The sequence below is a fragment of the Falco biarmicus genome, chromosome 3, assembly GCF_023638135.1.
Source record: "Falco biarmicus isolate bFalBia1 chromosome 3, bFalBia1.pri, whole genome shotgun sequence".
Taxonomy (NCBI): Eukaryota; Metazoa; Chordata; class Aves; order Falconiformes; family Falconidae; genus Falco; species Falco biarmicus.
In genome coordinates, this window is record NC_079290.1 from 51,388,531 (window position 1) to 51,411,535 (window position 23,005).

General features: G+C 41.6%; 1 protein-coding gene across 3 annotated transcripts in view; it reads right to left on the reverse strand.

Annotated features, from left to right (window-relative positions):
• MAPRE2 (microtubule associated protein RP/EB family member 2) overlaps positions 1 to 23,005 on the reverse strand; it is a 99,958-nt gene that overhangs the window by 66,997 nt on the left and 9,956 nt on the right. The window contains exons 1-2 of one of the 3 annotated variants that reach the window (XM_056330941.1): positions 22,355 to 22,501; positions 5,960 to 6,018 (exon numbers count right to left, since the gene is read on the reverse strand). In XM_056330941.1, the coding sequence (XP_056186916.1) occupies positions 5,960 to 6,018; positions 22,355 to 22,426 (131 nt within the window). In that variant the 5' untranslated portion in view covers positions 22,427 to 22,501. Of the gene's footprint in view, positions 1 to 5,959; positions 6,019 to 7,091; positions 7,184 to 22,354; positions 22,502 to 23,005 lie in introns of those variants that run through there. The other 2 variants (XM_056330943.1, XM_056330946.1) reach the window with 2 other exon arrangements.

Genomic DNA, 23,005 nt, shown 5'->3' on the forward strand with positions numbered 1-23,005 from the left:
TAACGTGACTTTATTTAAATGTAAGGAACAGACAAAACATAATAAAGGGCTCACGCCTCTACTCTAAAATAGAGGGAGGCCATTAAAAGTGTACATATCTCCATTCTGAGCAGACAAAAGCATACAGAATGTGCATAATCTTACTGAAAAGATAAACAGCTGGATTTACTTGCTTCCATTAACCAATGACCCACTTGTCAAACATAAGCTGTAGATTTAGAAGAGTGATTACACGAAGCCTCTTACATTAGACAAAAAAAGATCCCAGCTATGTAATCAGAGCAAGTCTGAAAATACTTGAGCGCAGACAATAATGTTCTTTTATACAGACACACGGCGAGAACTAGTTCTTCTTGCTAAAACCTACAATACAATGTGAGGGTGTTTCCTATAGTGCTGTTCAGAAGGAGTTTATCCCATGCAGCCCACTCAGGTCATTAGCGGTGAGCCAAATCCAGGCCTCTTGTAAGAGGATGAAGCTCTAATGGAAGCCACTGCCTAAACCTTAATGTGGGGGCACTGCCAGCTTCCTTCTGTGAGGAATGGGTATTCCTAGAGAAGTAAGGCTGGTGCTCCCCGCACTAGATGGTAACCACAACACGTACCGGGCCTATCTAATCACTCAGAGAGGATTTTTAACCAGGGGCAGCAGCTGCGCAGGCTTTGGTGGCAGATCTCCAGCTGAGGCTTTTAGAGCTCAAGCCAGCTGCCATCAACTTTGCCCATGTGTAAGCACCTCCCACCACACGCCTGTTGCAGGTTCAAATAGGTACAAACATACCAGACTATACAGATGATTACAGCATTTGGGCTTGAGTACAAGCCCTGAATTAACGACAGAGGAAATGCATCAGGGACAAATTACTAGGTCTCAAGACATGGAAAATCTCTAATTTTCCCACCTTGCATTGTAACACAACAGTAATGCACACAACAGCGGCCTTTCCACACTCTACCTACGGCTAAACAAGTGTCTAAGAAGGCTGAAGAAGCCATTATTATAAGCAACATTTTTACTGTAAGGACAATTTATACAATTAAGTGCATGTTGCTTCCACCTGACCTCACTTGCATGCTGTGTATGGCCTGCAACTCAGTCTTTACTGTGACTCAGTATATAGGGTGATTTTCTGGAAGCTGCAGATCATGGAGCAACTTAATTATATAAGAATCCTAGCAGTCAGCTAATGAAAACCAATGTTTCCAGCCCTAGTGATCACAGAGAAATGCTGGAAAATGCCGATACTTGAACTAAGAAAAAAACCCGAATACTAAAACCAGAAAAGCCAGCAATGACCAAAAAAAACCCCAAACTCCCCTTCTTTAACAAAAGTGCAATATTTGAATAAGCTCTTTCAAGCCTTTCTTCACTCTTAAGCTCCTAGCAGGCATGATGGGTTTCTGGGAGCCTGTACACCCCCTGGATTTTACTCTGGTGTTGGAGGCCCTGAGCTCTGCAGATCAGCATCCCAGCAGCTGATGTGCAGGTACAGACTTTAGCAGCAGCATTGCAGAGGAGGCCAGGTAAGCTACGCAGCACCTACCACACTATAGGACAGGGACACGTGTCCTTTATAGAAAAGAAGGTACAGATAGGAACACAGCCATGGCACTCTGAGCTCCACACGCCACCCACCACATCTGCAACAGCATTTTGGTTTCAGCTCAGTTCTTTGCCATATTCCTCAGCAACACCTGGGGGTTACCACTGTGTGCAGTCCCCCCTGTGCCAGCCCAACCTTCTCTTCCCATCGTCCTTTTACAATACTCCATCCACTTCCTTTCTCCATCTCTTATGCCTTTGCCTTTCCTTCCTTAGATGAAATCTAGGGCTATTTACAACTTCACTGTTAGCACCTTCTGGGCATTATAGTGATTAGCAAGTCATCACACTCCCAGTCAGTATTGCAAACAGACTAGCAAGACACAGACTACTAGAAAAAGATGGTCTGTTTTCCTAACAGATCCAGCCTGACAACAGACTTAGAATGGCTGCACAGAATCAGGATGCAAATCAGATCTTGCAATCACATTCGCAAGATTGTATTTATAAAATCTAGAAACTCCTTTGGAAAAACTGACAGTTATTTTTATAGCATCTGGATGTACTGCAAACACTTGATATACCTAGGAGGAATTAGTGGGGGTTTTAAGGTTCTTAAAAAAAGAGGGTTGTTTTTTTTTTTGGCTGCTGGAGCAAAACTCAAATCATTACTTGAATCATCCTTTAATAAACGTTCTCCATCTTTTAAATGAAGCACCATTGATAAGCAAGACGCAGAAGGCAAAAGACAACTAGAAACAAAGGTATCATTCTTTGTTTATGTTATTGTATGTTGTCATGGCTTCAACAGTCATGGCATAAAGTAGCACCATTTTGTAACCCCTAAACAGTCATATTGTATATAAAATGAAAAAAAAAAAAGATTCTGTAACAATTTGAGCACAAAAGGTACTACTAGTGCCATGAAAACAGTGCCTTTTCTTCATTACAGCAGAAAATGAGGTTTCTATTTAACAAAACCCCCAGCCACAAGGCTATGCGTTTTTGTAACTGTGAATGTATGTCAGTGCTGTTGACAGCTTCTGCGTTGGAACGGATCTTATTATTAACTCTGAACAAAACCACACGTTATCTTTCTGAAAAGCAAAAGTTACATTCCTGATTAAACAGCTGCTTTGCTGAGCTCCTGTGGGATAATTTTTGGTATTGGGCACTGAAAAAATAAATATCACCCCAAAGTTCAGAATATTTTCAGACAGCACCATAAAAGGCTATACAAGCTACCCAATTTCTAACTTAAGAAGGGAGTGGGCTGGTGAGCACACAGCCATAAACAAACATTCCACTTCGGTTAACTTTGCTCTCTTAGGTTCAGGATTTCAGTCTCCAGTTTTCTCATGTTAGATCAAAACCAGCTATAGAGCAGCTGTGTCCTATGCAGGACTGACTGCTAAGCAGATGTCCTCCACTACATTTTGGGGGACCTTGTGGTGTTTCCATAGAATGTAAGTGCTTTTGAAGCACTCTGCTCAGCTCAGAGCTTCACCCATTTTCAGACTTCTTCAGTCTTTTGGCAGAGGTATAAAGCAGCCCTTAGGGGAGTCAGGTCTTATTTGGTGGACATTACAGGGACCAGTCTGAGAAAAGAAGCAGTAGGGAACTGAGTGGGAAACAAAGCACACTTACCTGAAGTAGTATTTTATTCTGCACTGGTGCTGGGAGGTAGGGAGAAAGAAGCAAGAGGAAACACTTCTTTAATCTGCCTGGTTTAAGTCACTACATGCACCGTTAGCATGAATGACCAGAGAACATTTGTTTCTGTGCAGGGAAGAGAAAAGCTCACACGGAACTTTTCATTCAGATCTCCCCTGAACAATTCATGATTTAGTAGTTCATCATACAAACATATTTTATTCATCATAAAAACATATTTATAGATATTTTAAATATATTTTCTTTCTTTCCTCCATCTCAAAATGACTGAAATACAACAAATAATTCCTGAGCTAACGTTCCAGTAGAAAACAGACTTGCTTTCTAATGTTAGGGTGATTTGTAATTGTTTTAGTGATAACACATCAAACAAGAAATTGTAACTGCCAAAAGCCCCCTTATCTGCATCTTGCACACAAGAGTGCCTCATGTGAGAACTGTAAAATTCCTTGGATATTCCAACATCCATTCCTCATGTTGTTGTGTGTATAACTTAAATAAAAGAAAAAATACACACATTTGTGAGGCTCAAAGGCACCGAAACCTGACTGGAAGGATTCCCAAGCAAAGACTAGTATATAATAGCATGTTACATGGATTTGGCTTTTGCAATTGTAATAGCTTAGCTAATTCTCTAGCAATATAATGAATCTCTGGTATTAGAATGCTAGATAGCTAGATCTTTATTTTGACTTATAATAGGCCATAAGACCTAAGGGATTTGGAAAGGAAAGGCTACAACAGTAAGCAGGAATCCATGGGGAATATGCTGAAATGCTGTATGTTGCTTCACAGAGAAGGTTACTTATTGCAGGAAACCTGCACGTGTCACTTAAGTTTGATGAAAGCAGACTGCATACTACCTGTCTAACAATGTGCATTTGGTGGCTGCGCACTATCTCAATGCTCGTGGTTTTCTTCACATCTCCTGTTGCTTCAAAGTACTAGCGACAATGCCAGTATAGCCACAGGGGTGAAGCTTGACTATAAGTAGCAGCACCTACTGCTCTGTGCAAGAGTAGAAAGCGATAGCCAAAACCCAGTGTGGCTCAGCACAGGGCATTGCCCCGCTGCACTTCCATCTGCAGCACCTTCATGGGAGGGCATGGGTCTGCAGGGAGAGGACATTCCGTGTTCCCAGCGCTTGCTCTCAGATGCTTCCTGTAGTCTAGAGCTATTGCTTCATCCTTGAGGCACACAAGCCTCTTTCAGCTCTAAATTATAGACTGTTCTTCTGAGAATCTCCAGGTCCAGTCGAGCCCTTCTAATAATAATAATAATAAAAAAAAAGTCTAATTGCTGTGAAAGTAACTTCTTTCAAAACCTGAAGAATCTGAACTCTGTCTTCCCATTTAACTCTCCTCCTCCCAGTGTCAGCATCTCCTTACCTGCACCTGTGCACACAGGCAATTCTTGCATTTCCCATAGAACTTACCCTGAAAAATAATTTTTCATGTCTATCATGTATCTAGAGAAACCTTTCTGCAAACATATGTTTTTTTCAGGGCATTAAATAACTTGGAACAAATCCCTAGTTTGCCTGCAAAACAAGTCTTTAAAATAGCTCAGACAAACCTTTATACTTTTAACTGGAAAGCACAAAGCATCGCTGCAAATCGAGGTGCCTGCTAAAAATTAATGCTTCATACACTGTAATAGCTTTTCAAGCTTTAGCTGAAATGCGGTCGTATCTTTCAAAATTAAAGTTCTTTCTTGCACAGCTCTGGCATCATTTCAGTGACAGGCATATTTTCAGCACTAACTATGAATAAAGAAACTCCACACTGTATTATTGCAAACCACTAATGCTGCAGTGTGTTCCTTGTCAAGGGAAAAGGCACATACAGTATCCAGCATAGCACGGTGAGCACTGTCAGTAGTGAATCTGTGCAAATAGGAGGTTTATTACCGGGTATCTTATGCTCCATCTTGGCAATAGTGAAGATTTCTTGTTTAATAGCACAGATGTGGCAGCCATGATACAAGGGCAGCAAGTGATGGCAACCGGAGGAAGCGCAGATCTGTTCCAGGCGCATCCCTTCTGAAGGCTTTCTAAACATTGCCACCTCGTGGGGCTCCTGTCTCCTGGTATCACTGATATCACCACTCACGGCAGATGGCTTCCTGTGCAGATGTCACAGATGCCAAGCTGCGGGCTGGACAGTTTCAGTTAACACCCAGCTCGGGTGGGATGCGATTTAAAGTCCCATAGGTGGGGATTAAAAAAAGGGGCACCTCACAAATTCTATTTGACATTCATTACTAACCCTGTACAGTGGCATTTTGTGTAGTTTGCTCTTTTTTCACTTAACATTATGAACACAGTGCTAATAATGTGCAGACGAGTTGACATTTAATGAAACAATGCAAGAATACAGTTCCTCAAAGCTCCCAGACAGAAGGTGAGAGGGAAATTAGTTTATTGTCCACCTTTAGTTTTCCTTTCTATTTTTTCTTAATTCCTTTCTGTCAACATTTCCTTCTTACTTCATTCAAAACCACAAATTATTTCCAAAAAGTCTGTGTGATCTAGTTTAGCTTTCATCAGCTCTGTTTAATGAATAATTCCTGAGAACCTGAACCCGTTAATTACATGGTCAAAGATGTTGCAAAGGAATATAACTTTTCATTGATACCAAACTTATCTAGTTACTGTCTTACAGCCATCAAACACAAGTTCTTGGGTACTTTTTTAGTCACTAGCACTGTTACAAACACATACAAGCACACAAACATACTTACTTTGAGCATCCAAACACCTTCCCTGGTTGCCGGCTTGAATTCCTTGCAGCAATTTGGTACTGGAAAGAAAACATGAAAACCTTTATTTTAACAAGCAAACAGGAGAAAAAAAAAAAAAAAAAGGACTCACTGAGTGATCTTTGTCTGTATCAGTTGGGCAGTGATGCAATAGCCGTATGCTAAAAATGGAACAAGAGGAGAACCCCTTCATTACAATATCCTAATTCAGCTGCATTCACAATGGTTCAGTGTCCAACACATCTGCACAACGATCAGATGTCCCTCTGATAGAGTAGCAAATCTATGAGCTCCCTTATGCAGTGCTACATTCAGAGTTTATTCGTAATTGCCAGGCACATTGCTGTTTCTTCATCTGACCAGGCTTTTTCTTAGCACAGGCAATCGGTTATGACCGTTGCGTCATGCACATAGGGCCTTGCCACACTTGCCTGAACAGCTTTTCAGAGGGAAAAACAAAAATCTACCATTGAGAAACACATGAACTGACACCCAGGAAAGCCTGTGTTTTTGCCAACACAACACAAAAATGCTGACAATTCTTTGAAGTGCCTCGCTTGGCAATGAAGTCATGAAGCTGCCCACTGGTAGCAGCCACATCAAGGCCCATTCCCATCTGTGTTTCTAGATACAGCTGCCATTTGCAGCTAGATTTGTCCTTGCACCCATTCTCTCAAGTGCTACATTACAGGCTACAGAAATATAAGCAGGAGCGACCGTATATGGGTTTCAATTTGTGCCATGAATTACATGCTAGGGTTATATGGCTAAGTTTCTTAATTTGCCTTCTCAGTCAGCAGGAAATATCATTCCTAGCAGGTAAATAATGGTTTACAGTCAGGCCAGGGCTCTGGTTGTTGCTTGTTTTGCATTCCTAGTCAACTAGGTGAGACAGCCTGGCAGGGAGGGGTATTCCAAAGGCATCTATCCCTGCATAACAGCACAAAACTACATCAAATGGGATCTCAGGGGTGCTCAGATTGAATCAGGATTGAAAGATGCAAGAAGCTGCTGCAGGTGACTTGATATTCATCATAAACCTTGTTTCAAGAGGAAAAAAAAAACAAACCAGTTCTCGCTCTAATTCATTATCATCTGGAAAAAGTAAACAGACCTTTAAAGATGGCTTGTCTACAGGACTGGATCCCAGCTCGAGGAGCTGTGACTCATCCTGGCAGAGAACTTGGGAAGGCTGCTAGCAGACTCGAAGGCTGAAGCTACCTTAAAGCCAAACCAGAATGGGAATTAGCTATTAAATATGTTATTGTTTCATTTCTTTGAATCTCTCCAAGCCTCTTAAGCTTTGCTTTTCAATGTACTCTACCCCTCCACCCCCCTCCATTTGTTTAATGTGGAAAGTGATTCCAGCACAGCTGACAAACCTCAGGCATCCTATTGGCAAAGGAACAGCAAATCCATCATGGTATGTTGGCTTTTGCTCAAGTAGACCCTCCTGAACTTAAGCTGGGATCTAACAGCACTACAACAGCTTGTAAGGTTGGGACACTTAAGACAACGGTTAGAAGTAGTAATCTCCCATCAGGTGGTGTTGACCAGAACTTCTGACAGGCAGCAGCAGTGCAGAGACACAGCAATTCCCTTACACATGTGAGGCTTAATTTGGTCATGGAATTTTTTCCACACTATACTTTCTGAAGAGTGTGATATTTTTGGCATGTTGAAGATGGATAACTAATTGTCTTCAGTATATAGACCTTGGTTTGAGAAGCATTTGAGTAACACCACCACACTGAACTTCATTCATCTAATCTTAAAGAAAAAAAAGAGAAGCCCTCACAGCAGAGACCCCTTAAGGCTTGGAAACCAATGATGATGATACTTGTACAGGTCATACCAAAGAGGTACATCTTGGCAACAGCTCCTGATTTTTTGCCTCCATACAGGTCCTTACCTGAGCTACAGGGAGCAGTGCAATGGCTATGGCCAGGTGAGATAATTGCTGCTGTATGCAGTACCTCTGCCAGGTCCCCACCTGCTCTGTAAGCCATGCCAACACCTCGACCTGTACTTCTGGCTGGAGATGTCAGAGGAGTACCCAGGCAAGGGAGTGGTAGGAAACACCAGATCATTAAGGTGGAATTTAATTTAGGTGGACAAAGGAATGCAGTAGAGGTCCCAGTTAGTGGGTGTGAGGAAGGTAACGATGGGGAGCTGGAGTCTTCTTTGGAAGGGTGGAGGGACAAAGGCGTGCAATGAAAACAAAGGGGGTGGAAAGGACGTCACATTTCCTCCCACTACATGCCAGGCCACGCACAGCTCTCAGCTGCAGACACTGTCATCATATCACTGCTCTACATAAACCAGCAAGCACAACTCAGTTCCTCAGAGCTCTTCAACACACCCAGGCTGCACTGATTTTAAACAGGTTCCCATCTCCTTAGGAGTCACCTACCAAGACATCTGAAGAAATTGCTTCTTGTACTCTGGTAAACATAGGAAAAAGGTCAAGGGGTAAAAAGCAAGAGGATGAAGATCTAGAGGATCTGGAGAATGGAAAATACTTTTGAACACAGAAAAAAAATTGTATTTCTTTAACAAGAATTTAAAGAGGAATGTCAGAAAATCCTATATAATGAAACAGACAAGGAAAAAGTATTATGCATGTTTTCAGGACAGAAACTTATGATTTGTTCATTTTTTTTAAAGTTACATAAAGCTGCAAGTTCCCTGTATTGTACTACCTATTTCCCTGATGGAGGATTTGCACTGCGAGAAAAAACCCAATGTTTATTAGAAAGTGTTTCGAGTTAAGCTGTTAACAGAATTGAGCAGATTTTATTAATAGCCGAGGGCTATTCACATAGTGCATCCAGCTCTCCCCCTCCCACAGCCTGCTCCTGCAACCCCTCCTGGCACCCTGCTGCAGCAAGTCGGGAGGCCATGTCCAGCCCGGGGGGGTCAGACTGGTGGTCCCTCCTTTTACTGGCTGTACACACAGCTCTGTAGCCTCTGTCAGTCACTTTCCTCAGATGCAGTTCAGTTACAGAACCTGCTGCTGATGGAAGTGTGTGCTAGCAGAGGCCTCAGACAGGTTTGGCAGACTCTTGCTGTTTGGAGTTTGTGGGATCCTGGGATGTCCAGTGGATTCAACAGGACTGCCACTCTCCAGGGCTTACCTGGACCTGGTCTCAGGAGGCTTTCACTCTCAGTGCATACTTTTTTTCTCTGTGAACTTGTTTTCTGGTGGCTATTGCTACATCCACAAACTTAGTTACCTGTTGAACCCATTCACACAAACGGACACAGAAGGGGCTTCTATGACAATATCCCTTGAAATGCTGTAAAACATTAAATTTATTTTGAATGAATACGATTAAAAAAAAGAAAAAACCTAGACAAAACAAGAATTGGAGAAGAGGGATATTAGAAAGCAAGCTGAAAGCAAAGCAACTAAGTGAAAAAACAGTACAGGTGATCTGCAGAAAACTAGGTACATCGTGTAGAGGCACATCATATAGTCATGCTATGAAAAGTAGTACCAATAGCTGTTAGTCTGAAGGACCAAGGAGGACAAGTTAGGACAGAATGTTATTAGGGCGATTTAAATCAAATGCTTTCTAGTACATTTGACAATGTATTTTCAAAACTTTGTCTCCAGGAACTGTATTTCCCATGCAGGAACAGAACCCTGTCTTCTGCTACTGTGTCTCAGCGCACTGGGTGCTTTATTCCATACTGCACAGATCTTTTTTCCTTCCTCCTGCCAAGGACTGGGAACGCGATGTTGCACGAAAACAATTTGTAATATAGGCTGACAGTCACCTATTATTGCCTCAAATATCCTCAGTGGTTACAGAAAACTTCAAACCCAACTTATTTTTAGCAACAGAAAGAATTCAAGCAACCCCCTTGTGGCTGCTATCCAGGCATTTACTGAGTGGAGAATAGCTTGACAAATTATAGAAATGGACAAACTCCTAGTGTAAATCAGAAAACAGTGTATATCACTATTTGTATATGCTTTCCTTTTGAAAAGAACTGAGAGATTAATTTTAAAGCTTCCAGTGTCAAAGGGAAGAACTGCTGTTTTTATGAGCTGTGCATGATTCACAAAAACCAAAACAAAAACCCCCATACACTTCACAGTTTGGCAGATTTCTCAACTTACTGTTAACAGCCCAACCCTATGCTGTCTCACTGTTCCTGGGTAAGTCCTCTGCACCTACTCAGGGCTGGGCTCTGCAGCAGTATATGGAAAACATGACGACTCAACACAAAGAAGTTAAGTTACAGAGCTGAGTTTAGTATTATCTCTGACTCCAAAACCATGAGAAACCTAGCCTGACCCAGAGTGTTTCACAAGGAAAGAAGTCCCATAAGGTGCAAGATGCTGCTACCAAGTGTATGACAGAGCTTCCCACCTTTCACTCTTGTCATTTCAAACACGGCTTTGTCCCAGTGCTTCTGCTTCTCTGCCAGTGCTCTGATTTCAAGTCACCTATTCACATGAAAAAGATCCCAAAGACTTCTTATAAAACTCTCCTCCCTCCCTCGCATTTACAAAGCGATCAATCTTTTTCTGGTCATTTACATATAAAGTAAATCCAAGCATGCCCTACTCCATAACTTAGTAGAAAAGAACATGCATCCTTTCTCAGGAAGACTTCTAGCCTACTTGGGAACCCACTAGATTTTTCTCCCTATGGAGCAGTAAACCAACTTCTGTCATTTCTGTTGTCCTCTCCTGTCCCTCCTCAAACTTTTGTAGAAGTTTCCAAGACCCATGTGTCCTGAAGATAACACCAGGTTCAAAGCTCCAGCCAACCACAGTGCAACATCTGCATTTTTGCAGCAGCCTACCAGCCCTCCTCCTATTAACAAATATCTTCCTGCCCAGTAACTTTGAGATGCAGTAATTATCTTCCAGCTTGAAAAGGGTGTAATAGAGCTCAACTCATATGATTTTAGTCAGTTAGTGTGACAGATTTGACAAACGTGGTTTTTTTGGCATAGCAAGCAATGCCAAACCAGTATAGCAAGCAGTAGGTGGCAGACCTAATAGGACAAACATGAGAATGTGTAGTTATCATCCTTTCTATTTAGCAGCAGGCTGCCACATCGTAGCTCCATTTCAATCACAAAAGTTTCTCTCTGATTCTTTTTGAGAAAACAGTATTTCTTCAATTATTTAAGGCATCATTTCCTTTAAAGTTTAGTTCAGTTATTGATGCCTACTTTTCAGTTTCTGTCCTGCTAACAAAGTCTGTTCTGCTTGCACTGTTAGTGCCTATGTCTGTGGGCTTTTACATCCAACACAATCACTAGTTTTGTTAGGCACCTGTCTACGGTTTGCATGTTGGACTGCAGTTTATTCTTGATGCACTTCTGTATGTACCAATGCATTATGTATTTTAATGTGTTTTTCTGGTAGGCATTATACCATCATACAGAATGCACTTTGTTTAAGAACAACTAGAGCTGATCAGGTTTCTGCTTTGTTTCATACACTATAATCATTTAACATATTTCTTTTTAGTACCTCCCTCTATAAACATAAAGATATGCTGCACTGATGCATGTGTTTTATAGCAAGGCAAGAAAAGCCAGAACTGACTAAGGTTTCACATTATGAAGAATTTGGCAATAATATTGCCTTAAGGCATTCCAGCCTTAACCGTTTGCTCCTTATTTATGTCTCTGGACTGCCCCTCAGTTTTGCTGGAGTAGCTCTGAATCCAATCCACTCTGAAGCAGAAAGGGATCCAATTTCAAAGTTACCTTTTTTTTTCATATTTAAAAATCTAGGGCAGTTCCCTATTTTAGTACACAGCACGGCCCTGTCAACAGTTGGATTGGCACAGCTGGGAAGGCAGAATCTCACTGGCTGGTATTGCTGGCCAGAAACAGGTACAGCGAACAACTCCACTGAGTGGCCTAGAAAATTAAGTTTTAAAAGCAGACATGAACTCCTCAGGCTAGAGACTAGTGGGTACACAGAGCTATGGCAGAACACACATTAGCTTTTCCCTGTTCAATATGGAGTAAGAGACACATGGAAGACAGATACCAGCAACTGCTTTGGTCCAGGTCAATCCACCGCCAGTTTCCAGTACATTTATAATTTCCTGTGCCCAGCTTTAGGCTTCATTTTGCAGCTGATTTTTTTTTTTTAGGTTAATCAGCAACTTATAATTAAAAAAAGTTTCAAGGAAAAAGCATTAAAGTACACATTCAGAGGTCAAAACCCAAAAACCTGCATCTGTGGTCTGACCTGAGACATTTTCTTAAGTCCTTTTAAGAGAGCAAAACCTGGTGTTTAACATTGGGAGTCCAGATGGCATAGTATGTTGAATTATCCAGGTTCATATTCTTTGAAAACACGCCTGCTGAACAAGCGTGGTAGGAAGTACCCCAAAATAACTTCCATATAAGTGTTACTGACTCTCAGACCTGCTTCACAGATATAAAATCTACCAGCTTAAGGACCAGGAAAATATTCAGAAGAATGAATTGGTTTAAGAGCCTTAAAAGACACATTTAAACTCAAGAAGTAATTTACATTTAAATAGCACCCCTCAGTGTAACCCTTACATTTCTAGATATGCCGGAGAAAAAAAACACAGGTAGCTCAGGGTGCCTGAAATTAGATGGGCTGAATCCCCCTCTATTTTGGGATTGTTTTTCAGATCTCTCTTTGCAGAGAGTGAACAAAATTAAGCATGTCAGACACTATTCAGCAAAAATCACTTTGGTGGCGGCCACATGGAGGTGGATAAATGCTCCTACCAACCCTCTCTTCTAACACGCTGCTCTGCTGTGCACCTGCAGATGCACAACACACACCTGCAAGTTGTCTGGCTTACTGACTGGTGGTCTTTGCTAAGTTACAGAATTAGTAGCTTTCTTTGAAAAATAAACATAATCTCTAGAACAGTGTAACATTCACTACCCATGGCTATTTCAGACCAAGAAAGAGGCAAGGACAGGCCTGAAAAGCAAGTATGCAAATTCTTGTCCCAGGGAAGGTATGACCTTGTTGGGTGCCAGCTAGCTGGACACTAACTTCGGAGAAAAAAAAAAAAAAAACAACAAAAACAAAGACCTGGGGGTCTGGGTGGACAACAAGTTGAAAAAGACTCAGCAACATGCCTGTGCAGTAAGGAAGGACAATCCTACATGGCATTCTGTTTACAAATCCAGGGCAGTGATTATTCCCCTGTATTCAGGGCTTGAAAAAGTGAATTACCTGTGTACTGGGGAGCTGCAAACCAGTGACAGACATACTGGAGCCCAGTCTACTATACCAAGATATTTAAGGAGCTGGAGCACATGTTGCAGGAGAGGCTGAGAGAGCTGCGTTTGTCCAGCCTGAAGAAGGGAAGATTTAGGGGTGTAGGGGGATGCATCACTGCAGCCCACATCTACCTAAGGGGAGGGTGTAGAGAAGATGGAGCCAGGATCTTCTCAAAGGCACACATTGACACTGCAAGAGGCAAGTTTCAACAGGGCAAATCCTGATTACACGTTAGGAAAAGCATTTTTATCACGAGGGTAGTTGAACATTGGGTCTGGTAAGGCTGGGAAGTCTGAATGTCTCTGATGTAGTCAGAACCCAGCAAGTTCCTGAGCAGCCTGATCCGTTTGGGATGGCTTTGAAGAGGGGTTGGACAAGATGAGCTCTTTCAACCTATATCATCCAATGATTCTGTGTAAAAACATCATAACTGCAGGCTGCTTGTTGCGTGCTTTCCTTACCCAGGCAAGGGAGCCCTCGTTAGGGTATTGGACTGTCGTTTCAGCTCTTTCAACAGTTCTGGCATGTCTTTCTCTGCCTCAAGTTCCTGAACTGGAAAATGAGACTAACTCAAGGATGTAAAGACAGATTCCAGTATCTGCAGCAACAGTAAGAACAGCTAGTCTTGTATCTTGATTTTTGTTTAAATACTTACAAATCCCAAAATATAATACAAATATATTTATAATATGTAATATCCAATATATAAATTTAAAAACCACCAAGTTTTGCTCTTTACAGCACTGGTGAAGCAGATAAAGTGTTCTTGGACTAGTCTGTTGCGTGAGTGGAATGGATTACTTGCAGTTAATTACAGATGTACAAACCTATGAAGGCTGTAGGGCTATAGTTTGTGGAGATGTCCTGTGAACCTCTGTTTAGATAAGGTGCTCACGTGACACCTGAAGATACATTGAAGGGTGTAGCATCACCTCATTAGTACTGCACAGATCACCACATGTGCTCTGAGTCATAAACCAAAAACCAAGTGTTTTCCTCTCTCATTTTCACCTGATCAGTCCCAACCATCCAGTTTTCCTAGATGGCACCTAGGAGTCACTTTTTCCATAGATCCACAGTGTGACAACCATCCCTGGGTGCCAATCTCCGCTCAAAGGACTGCATTAATCTTTTACATTACTTAATCACTGGAGAAAAGTGGTAAGGTGGTCTCAATGACATAAGCACAGCCAGGTGGTCATGAAACTCTCTGGAAGGGCATGTTTTAAACCTTTTCCAAGATGCTGAGGGGCAGATCCCCTTTAGTATCTCATGTTTTGCATCAGTCCTTCAGCCATACTCATCTACAAAGTGGAGGAATGGCACACCATCACTTGCCACTCTTCTCCACGTATTTTGACTGAAAACAGTCAAAGTCAGCGATTGCCGTGTTTGGCACAGGTAACAGGATCTGGGTATGCTGATAGGATTAGATCACATGAGAGGTAGGCAGAGAAATGTTATTTGGTATTTATTCATGTTTCAAAAGAGCAAGTGCTGATTTGCTTACCCTATCCAGATGGCAGTAGCTCTGCCTGATCATCAAGAGAAGCAAAACTTCACTGATAAATATAATAGTTACTTATAGTCTCAGTAAGGATCAGACTTGTAAAAGGTCTATCAGAAACAGGGGGCAGCCTTGCATCCTCTCTGCAAAACAGGAAAGCCAAAATGCACCAAAAATTGAGGACACTTGCATTGTGGTAATGACTCCACACAAGTAATTAGAGCAAAAATTGTAAAACGTGTATGTGATAAAGGGAGCACAGAGTCAACTGACCTTGAATGTTTATAAAGCTGGAAACTGGAAATGGGTCACTACATTAAGGGAAACAAAAGCTGTCATTGGGGGGGGGGGGGGGGGTCGTCAGAGCGGGACTGCATTTGAAAGCTTCATAAATACCTTTTACTCCTTCAGTTACTATAGCACTTGCTGGTCACAGCTTGTGAAGTTCAAGTTGAATATTCCAGTCTGTGAGGTAACAGTGGCAGCTTGTATGTCATTTAGATACTTCGTGACACTACACAATTGAAGCAAGTCATACAGGAGGGGCTTCAAAGGGTTGGCTGCCAAACTTCAACCCCTCAAGTTAACACAGCTTTGTTCCGATAGGATAGTTTGTGTTTGAAGTGTACCAAATCAAAAGTTTCTGGGCTCTCGTGTTGAGCTGCAGTATTTCCTCCAAGTCACTGCAGGGCAAAGCTCACAGGAATTACTGTTCCTTTATGTTGTTCCATAGACAAAGGCCACCAAACACAGTGGACCAGTCCACTACCTTGAAGGTACATGCATCATTTCTGCTCATTAGAAAGAATTAATTGGGAAGTTTCCAAGTTACTCTACAGTATCAGATCAAATTTAAACTTCCACAACATTCTGCTCTGGAAAGTTTTTCTGCCAGCACACTGCCTGTTAAGTACTCATTTGGAAGAGCACTAAACCTATTTCAGTAGCATACATAATTTAAGAGTAGATAGTTGTCTCATTGCCTTTCCTGGACACTTATGTTTTCTGTTTGCTGTCCAAACTAAGCAAGAAAAGTCACCACATAACTGAGAAGTTATGGAAAAATGGATACTTTGGATTGATTTGACATTTACACCACTTCCCTTATAGACTGAACTTCTACACTGCTCAATTTTTCACATCTAGAAGACAAAGCCTTTTACCTTATGCTGGGAAACAAAACTCTGGCTGTTTTGGTGTTTAGGTGTGAGGTTTTTTTTTGGTTCTGTTTCCCTCTTTCATAAACCTGCCAGTACAGCAAATACTGTGCAGAAGAACAAGTCTTACTTTTTCTTCTCAGGTACATGCAATCTGCCCTAGAGAACCCAGACCCCGTTAATGTTGTCAGATAAGCTTTCTTCAAACTGTGGCACTTTCTGTAGTAGCAGCCTCCTAGTAGCTGTTTTAATTTGGAGAGACCAAAGTGTTGTTCAGTGGAGCCTGAAAGAGTGCTTGCATATCTCCTGTCTTGCATAAACTCACTGTCTTTGCATCCAGGGCTCCCAAGATGGCAACTGTCAGATATTTTCATGCACAACCACTTTAGTAAACAGTGCTAGGTATAAAATACGTATGCAAAAGGTGAACATGCATTTTGGGGCTCTAAATAAAACTTCTGCAAATGAAATCCTTCTTTCCCAGGCATGCACTCATTTAACAAAGCCCTTCTCAGCAAGGTCAGTCAGCTATTGGAAGTCCCTGTAACAAGGTATTACTGAACTGAACATGTCCACGGTGAATCAAGGCAGTAACTCGTGGAACAAGTGAGCAGATAGTGCCTGCAGCTGAAGCATCCAGCATCAGCTGAAAGCAGGTCTCTCTCTCACAAAACAATAAGCAGTTTATGTATATTCGTGGTGTAAGTCCAGTTTTTCTCCCTTTTTGGTAGTCAGCTTGCTTGTTAACTCACGTAGCAAAAATGCAAGATTCAACCTACGCTTTCCCATAAGATTGATTTCCCTGCAGGGCCTATTTCAGACTGCTGCACTCTACTGCAACTCTTACGCCCTTCCATTCCTGATCAAAACACACCACACCTTCCACATGAGTCAACAGAGCAGGGCTTGGAGGCAGCTGAGAGGAGAGCCCTACTACACTTCTGCAAACACAGTCCTTCACTTCAGCATCGGGTAGGATGCTCAGAGAAAGGCAGTCTTGGTCAAAACTATTATCAGGAGACTGCAAGAGGTTGGATTAACCAGATCAGGCAAGGTCACGTCTGGTGAAATATTGCCAGGGACAAAATTTAATTCACCCAGATATTTAGTTAGCATACACAAGACAGCTGAAAATCTTTGCAATGCTCTCAGATGACACTGTTTGGCACCTTATCAGACTAAATGCCTTTTGAGAGCACAAGCACCTCATTTTACTTCAGCTTTATTCTGTTCTCTCTCAGTGTAATGTGTAGGTTTTGAGAAACTGTTGTATCCCAGAGAAGACTGTCAGGGTTCAGCTTTCCTACTCCTTTCTGGTGACAAATCAATGTTGAAGTTTAATTTCCAGAATATGAAAGTGATTGAGATAATACATTTTTATATACAAGATGTGTAAAGAGTAATACAATTGAAGCTGTTTCAACCTTAATGAAGTGACACAACATTACACTGGGAAGTGTGCCATTTTTAATCCCAGAAATGCTCCTGCTTTCCTCAGTCAGTAGAGATACTTACAACCTTTTCTTGTTTGAGGTGCTGTGCTCTTTCTCCTGCTATTCCATGCAGGAAAACAGGATGTGCAAGACAGTGTAACAGTCTTCTGACAGCAAGAACTACATTTCATGAACTCAAGTTGCTGCTTCTTTTACAGTCAACTTCTTAATTTGGAATAAAATCACAAGTTTTGGCAGTCCACATCCCAGAGAAGCTAGGCCTGTCTCTGCTTGATACCAATGGAAATGCACCCAGTAGCATGGCAAGAGAACCCAGCTCACAGAGTTTTTGTGTTTATACTCACACAGAGCGATTTGACTGCTGTGGAGCATAGCTCTAGGTGCACATCATGGGGAGAGCTGAGAGCAAAACCTCTCCAAAGTCAACATGATGCATAAGTGGACAACAGGAGATGCCTGAGCAAAGTATTGGGCTCATGCCAGGGACTCAAACCAAGAGGCAAGCCCAGCAAGATGTAAAAATAAACTCTCCTGGGGAGAACGCAGAATTTCTCCAACTTCAGAAGCCAAAAAATTAGAGAACTAGGAAAGAGAGGAGGGCAGGACCCTACTGCACAGGATACCTTGGGCACAGAAGGCATGTATTATTAAAGAGCTTTAATCTCACCCACCAGATTTCTCTCCTGTTGGTAAGTGCTTTTTCTTCTAACATGTATTTTTTTGGTTCTAGTGAAATCAGCTTTGTGGGCTGGAAGCCTCTAACAGCCCTCACGCACATATAATAGAAAAGAGTGGGTGCTTCCCCTATAAGGCTCATGCGAGGTCCAGGTGCCGCTGCAGCACTCTGCACGCACAAAGGCTGATGCCCAGCTCCCATTGAATACTTCCAAGCAGGCTTGCCAGCACCTTCCAGGACCAACCTGTACACTTAGGGCTATGAGAAAGGCAGAGATACCATTCATTTTCACCTGAGATGTTGCCCCGAGCAAACCTTTCCCTGCAATTTCGAGTTTTGGAAGTGCATTATCAAATATAAACAAGTCATCAAGAAAAAAAATCCCCAAACCATACATAAACACCTTACTGCATGGCAGGACACATGCAGGAAATAGCTCAGAGGCCTTAAACTCTGTACCACCAATGTTAGTGGATTTAAATGAATGCATTTAGGCTACTGCATAACATACACATTTTATTTATGTCTTATTGTGTATCAATGAATTCAATAAGACCTGGGTTAAGATCTTCATGGTCTATGAGTGGAAGGCAGCGTTTCGAGTTTCTTGCACTAGTGCACAGTGAATGCTGTAACAAAGCCACATCAAGTCTTCTGTGCCACATTGTTTTAATGGCCAGAACTGTACCAGCAGCTATGTGTTCCTTTCAAAGGAAGACGAGATATCACTGCCATCGGTCAGACAAATGTTTCTTGTTAGTCTGTTCCACAGCTACATAATAAGTTCCCTGTCATTTGAAAAGCCCTTCCTAAGATTTCTCTCTCTGGTTTTCTAACATGATCACATGTTGCCTGTAGTCCCTGCATCCCAGTGAAGGATTATTGCTGCAGCAGAGACAACACATCATCCTGAAGCCATAGGCAGGATGCTAATCACATCCTTCACGCAACTTATAAACAGACCTCAAAAAACATTGTCTCAGGCCAAACGACATCTGACTGGTAGTTCTATTTCTTAGTTTGTTTTTTTTATATCTCAGTCATCTAAGGAGTTTTCATTGTGTACCACATCCTTTGCGATTCTCCTTCCAGCTTGCACAAAGGAGCTGAACTTCAGGCTTCTTCCTTGCAATGGAAATTATTGCCTACATGCATGATTGCCAGGTGGACAAACACTGGAAAAACTCAAACCTACAAGCCTTATTGTTTAAGCTTAGCAACTTGGTTTGACTTGAACTAAAACAGGGCAACAAAAGCCAGCTGACTCTTTCCTCTGACAGCACTGCATTAAGAAAAAAATATTACTTAAGGAAATCCAGTCACATTAAAGAAAATGCAGTAATTTTAGGATCTGTAAAACCCTTCTGATTTCAGGATTCCACAATCTAAATAAATGATAGCTGAACAGGAAAATCCACAGTGGTATGCTGATTCATAAAGCAGTAAGGCACCCAGCTAAGTAGGGTCAGCTTGGGTCTTCTCAGTAATACAGATAAAACTGACTTTGGATGACCCAGGAATATAGAGAAAAATGCATTTCTGTCTTCATCCAGGAGTCAGAAAGCTCACTTTTCTTGGTGGCAGTGGAAGAGATTATGGGAAACAAGGAGAGATACCGAAGATGCAGGGCCAGCAAGGTTTAGCGGCTGGGACAAGACTCAGAAGCTGCCCTTGTGATAGGGCCTCTCTCCTTCTACTCTGCCTTCCCCATCCTCCTGGAAACCCACCTCCTCCCCTTGGACCGTCTCAGGCCACCCACACCAGCCCTTTCTCAACAGTCACCCCTGCACCCACCCCTGCTGAACCTGCAAGCCACCCCACACCCCTCCCCCAGCTCAGCTCTGAACACGCTCATGTTACCATGCATGGATTCAGGTGGGAGAATCCAGAGCAAGACTTAATTTTAGCATCCACCCAAATACACTGAAGTTTTGTGCTTGAATCTTCTGATAGCAAAAATATTGAAATGTGAAGGGACTAACAGAACACCCTGTTAGAGCAATCCAGCTGTCAGCGTCAGTCTTCATACACCACCTCAAGGAATCAGTTACTAAGAGATTGCTGTTAGCCATCTGTCTCTCAATTACTCAGCTCGCCACCAAGAAGTCATCTTTGAGGACTTTCTGCATTTAGTACATACATAGCTTCAAAAAATCAAATCAGGAGAGGAAGATGGCACTCTCAGGCTTCTAGTTTGGCTACTCAAAATTAGCCTTTTGAAGATTTATCTAGACTTATGAAATATAGTAAGTAATCAGTCATAGGACAGTTGGTGTCCCTTGACTCATTAGCGCTGAATAGCAGGTTAGTGTCAGAATTACACTGGATAAATGTTTTATTCCATACATATTGCTTTTCAAGTCCGAGAATGACAGAAGACACTTTAATCCCTGCTTAGAGAAGTGACCAACTTTACAAACATGTTAAGCTATGCAGCAGTGTTAAAAAGTAGCTCACTCTACGTTACCCACTTGAAAAAGCTCAAACTTCCTCATTGATTCAGAGAACCTACCCAAAAGTGTCTAAGAGCAGAGACATCTATGATTCTCTGCTACTATTAATGGGGTTTTTTTCCTCTTCTTTCATCTCTCCCATTTACTGTACTGACACAACAAAACATTAACAGCAAATATTTTAACAGTTTTGTCTACATCAGGCACTTTTAAAAATACCTACGAACAATTTAACTGCAGCATGTCTGCCTCCCGGAAGAATGTCAATGGATAAAACAAGGGGACTCCCTTGCAGGAGATGACTATGCTGTCAAACAAGGCTCCTCTCACCACAATCCAGCACAGCCACAATTTGTTACATATCAGTAAAAACACATGGTAAAAAGCAGAAATAACGACACTGCTGAAGTGAAGCATCCTACAAGTTTAATACTGACAGCAAAAGCTCCACAGAAAAACCACAGCATTATCAAGGTGGAAAACGTGTCTATTCAAATGCAAGATGTGTTTATTTTCTCATGTCCATTAATCACACAAAGTCAAAATGCTCTGACATCCTCTCCAACTTATGTCATACCATTTTGCCCAAGAGGCCATCAGTCAGCTTTTTGCTGGCTACATTAATTCACAGTTTTGCTTACAGCTTGAAGAAGAGAACCCATCAACACCACCAGTTTTGTGGAAGCCATTACTTTGGTTATTTTTGTAGCACGTGGTATTTATAATAGTATAGTACATGGAGAACAACCAGTAGACTAGTGACCCTCAATCACTTCCCATGTTTTGGGCGCAATGAAAAACAAGAATATCATTGACGACTTCTAAACCGAAGGCTCACAAGAGAAAGCTTATTACTCTTCTCTGATCTAGTTTTGTACAGATAAAATAATTGGAGGAAAAGGTTAACTTTTAAGACACTTGTCTCTAGTTGCTTATTCAGTTTCTGAAGGATACCATACTATCTTCCCCTTTCCCAAAGGCCTGAAAGGAGGTCCTAAAAAGTATTTTGAAGATACTTTCATGCCCCTCTCTCCAATTCCTTACAATCCTGCTTTACCATCACACCAGCAATAAGCCCAGAGCTACATAAGCAGCGTAATGAGATAAGTATTTTTTATGCCGACCAGCATTCTTGACACATCCATGCTACACACCTACATTGTTGTGATCACTTCTGATACAATGCATTTGACTTGATTATGAAAAATTTCACCCAGTCACCTTGCAAACTGATAAAGACCTGTCTACAGAATTATCGTACCAACACAAACACCTGTGCTGAACAGCAAACAAACTTTTATAGCACCTAATCCTGTTGAGGGACATCCACAGTAACTCACGAGACCTATGCTGAGCATAATAACTTACAAGCAATCACATGCACGTATACATAAGGAAACTATGATACAGTACAAACCAAAAATCACGGCAGGATTCCTGGGTGTATCAAAAAGTCATGATTAAGTCACAGCAATTGTGCAATAAAGCATAGCATATCTTTTATTTGTATGCTTGAGAAATTAATATTGCTGTGACTTACAAACAGCAGCACAATTGCAACAGCCACATTAACCTTAGTGGTGTAGAGAGGTGGTGCAAATTAGCCCTCAAAGTCATCAGTCTTGAAAGCCTGACCACCCTATGACAAATAGCAACCTCTCCAAACTCTAATAAGTTTGGGGATGTTTTTATAAGGTTGTTTTTACTCCATTTGAGTGAGTGCTACAGCAATACAAAACAATAGAGAACATAACTCCAATTATAAACAGCAGAGATAATACAGACCTTTGAAATTACAGTAACACTCAGCTCTTTGCCACAGAAATATTATGTGAGAAAATGAACTAAAAAGGTGAAGCAGATTCCATGACTTACCTTACCTTGCTGTTTCAAAGGTTCATTTAGAAGAGCTTCCCCACTATGGGAACCTTTGTGAGGCCTTGACATAATAGGTTGGTTTTTGTTTACCTTGTTGTTTCTTTTTTTAAGATAAAACCCTGTTAAATAAAACTGACAGTTGTCATAGACCAGTAGAAAAGAGCTTCCCCTAGAAAACCGCCTTTTATAAACCTCACATGGGTGTGGCTAAATGACTTGCTCCACCCTTCATCCCATTTAGAAGCCCAGAGAGCCAATGAAAAACTTCTTTGGAGCAAGATAATTATTTTGTCAACTTGTCATGTGCTCTGTGTGAAAAAAAAAAGTAGATAACTAGTTGATAGTTTCACAAGCTAATGGGAAAAATGTAGATAAAAAAAATTAAAGTTGCTTCTAATATTTACAGCTCCTGCAACATGATCCACAAATATTTAGTGGGTGCTCCTGCTTGGTTGGTTGCTTGTTAAAAGCAATACTGTAACAACCTGAAGGAAGCTTAACAGCTTTGAGTGTTTATTTGTATGAGATGCACTATATTGAAAGCCAACACATCTATAGCCTTGCAGCAGTTGCCACTTGCATCACCTCTTGATGAGCCTCTGCCACCAGTGAAGACTCCTGTTTTCATCACTTGCATAATGAAGATGA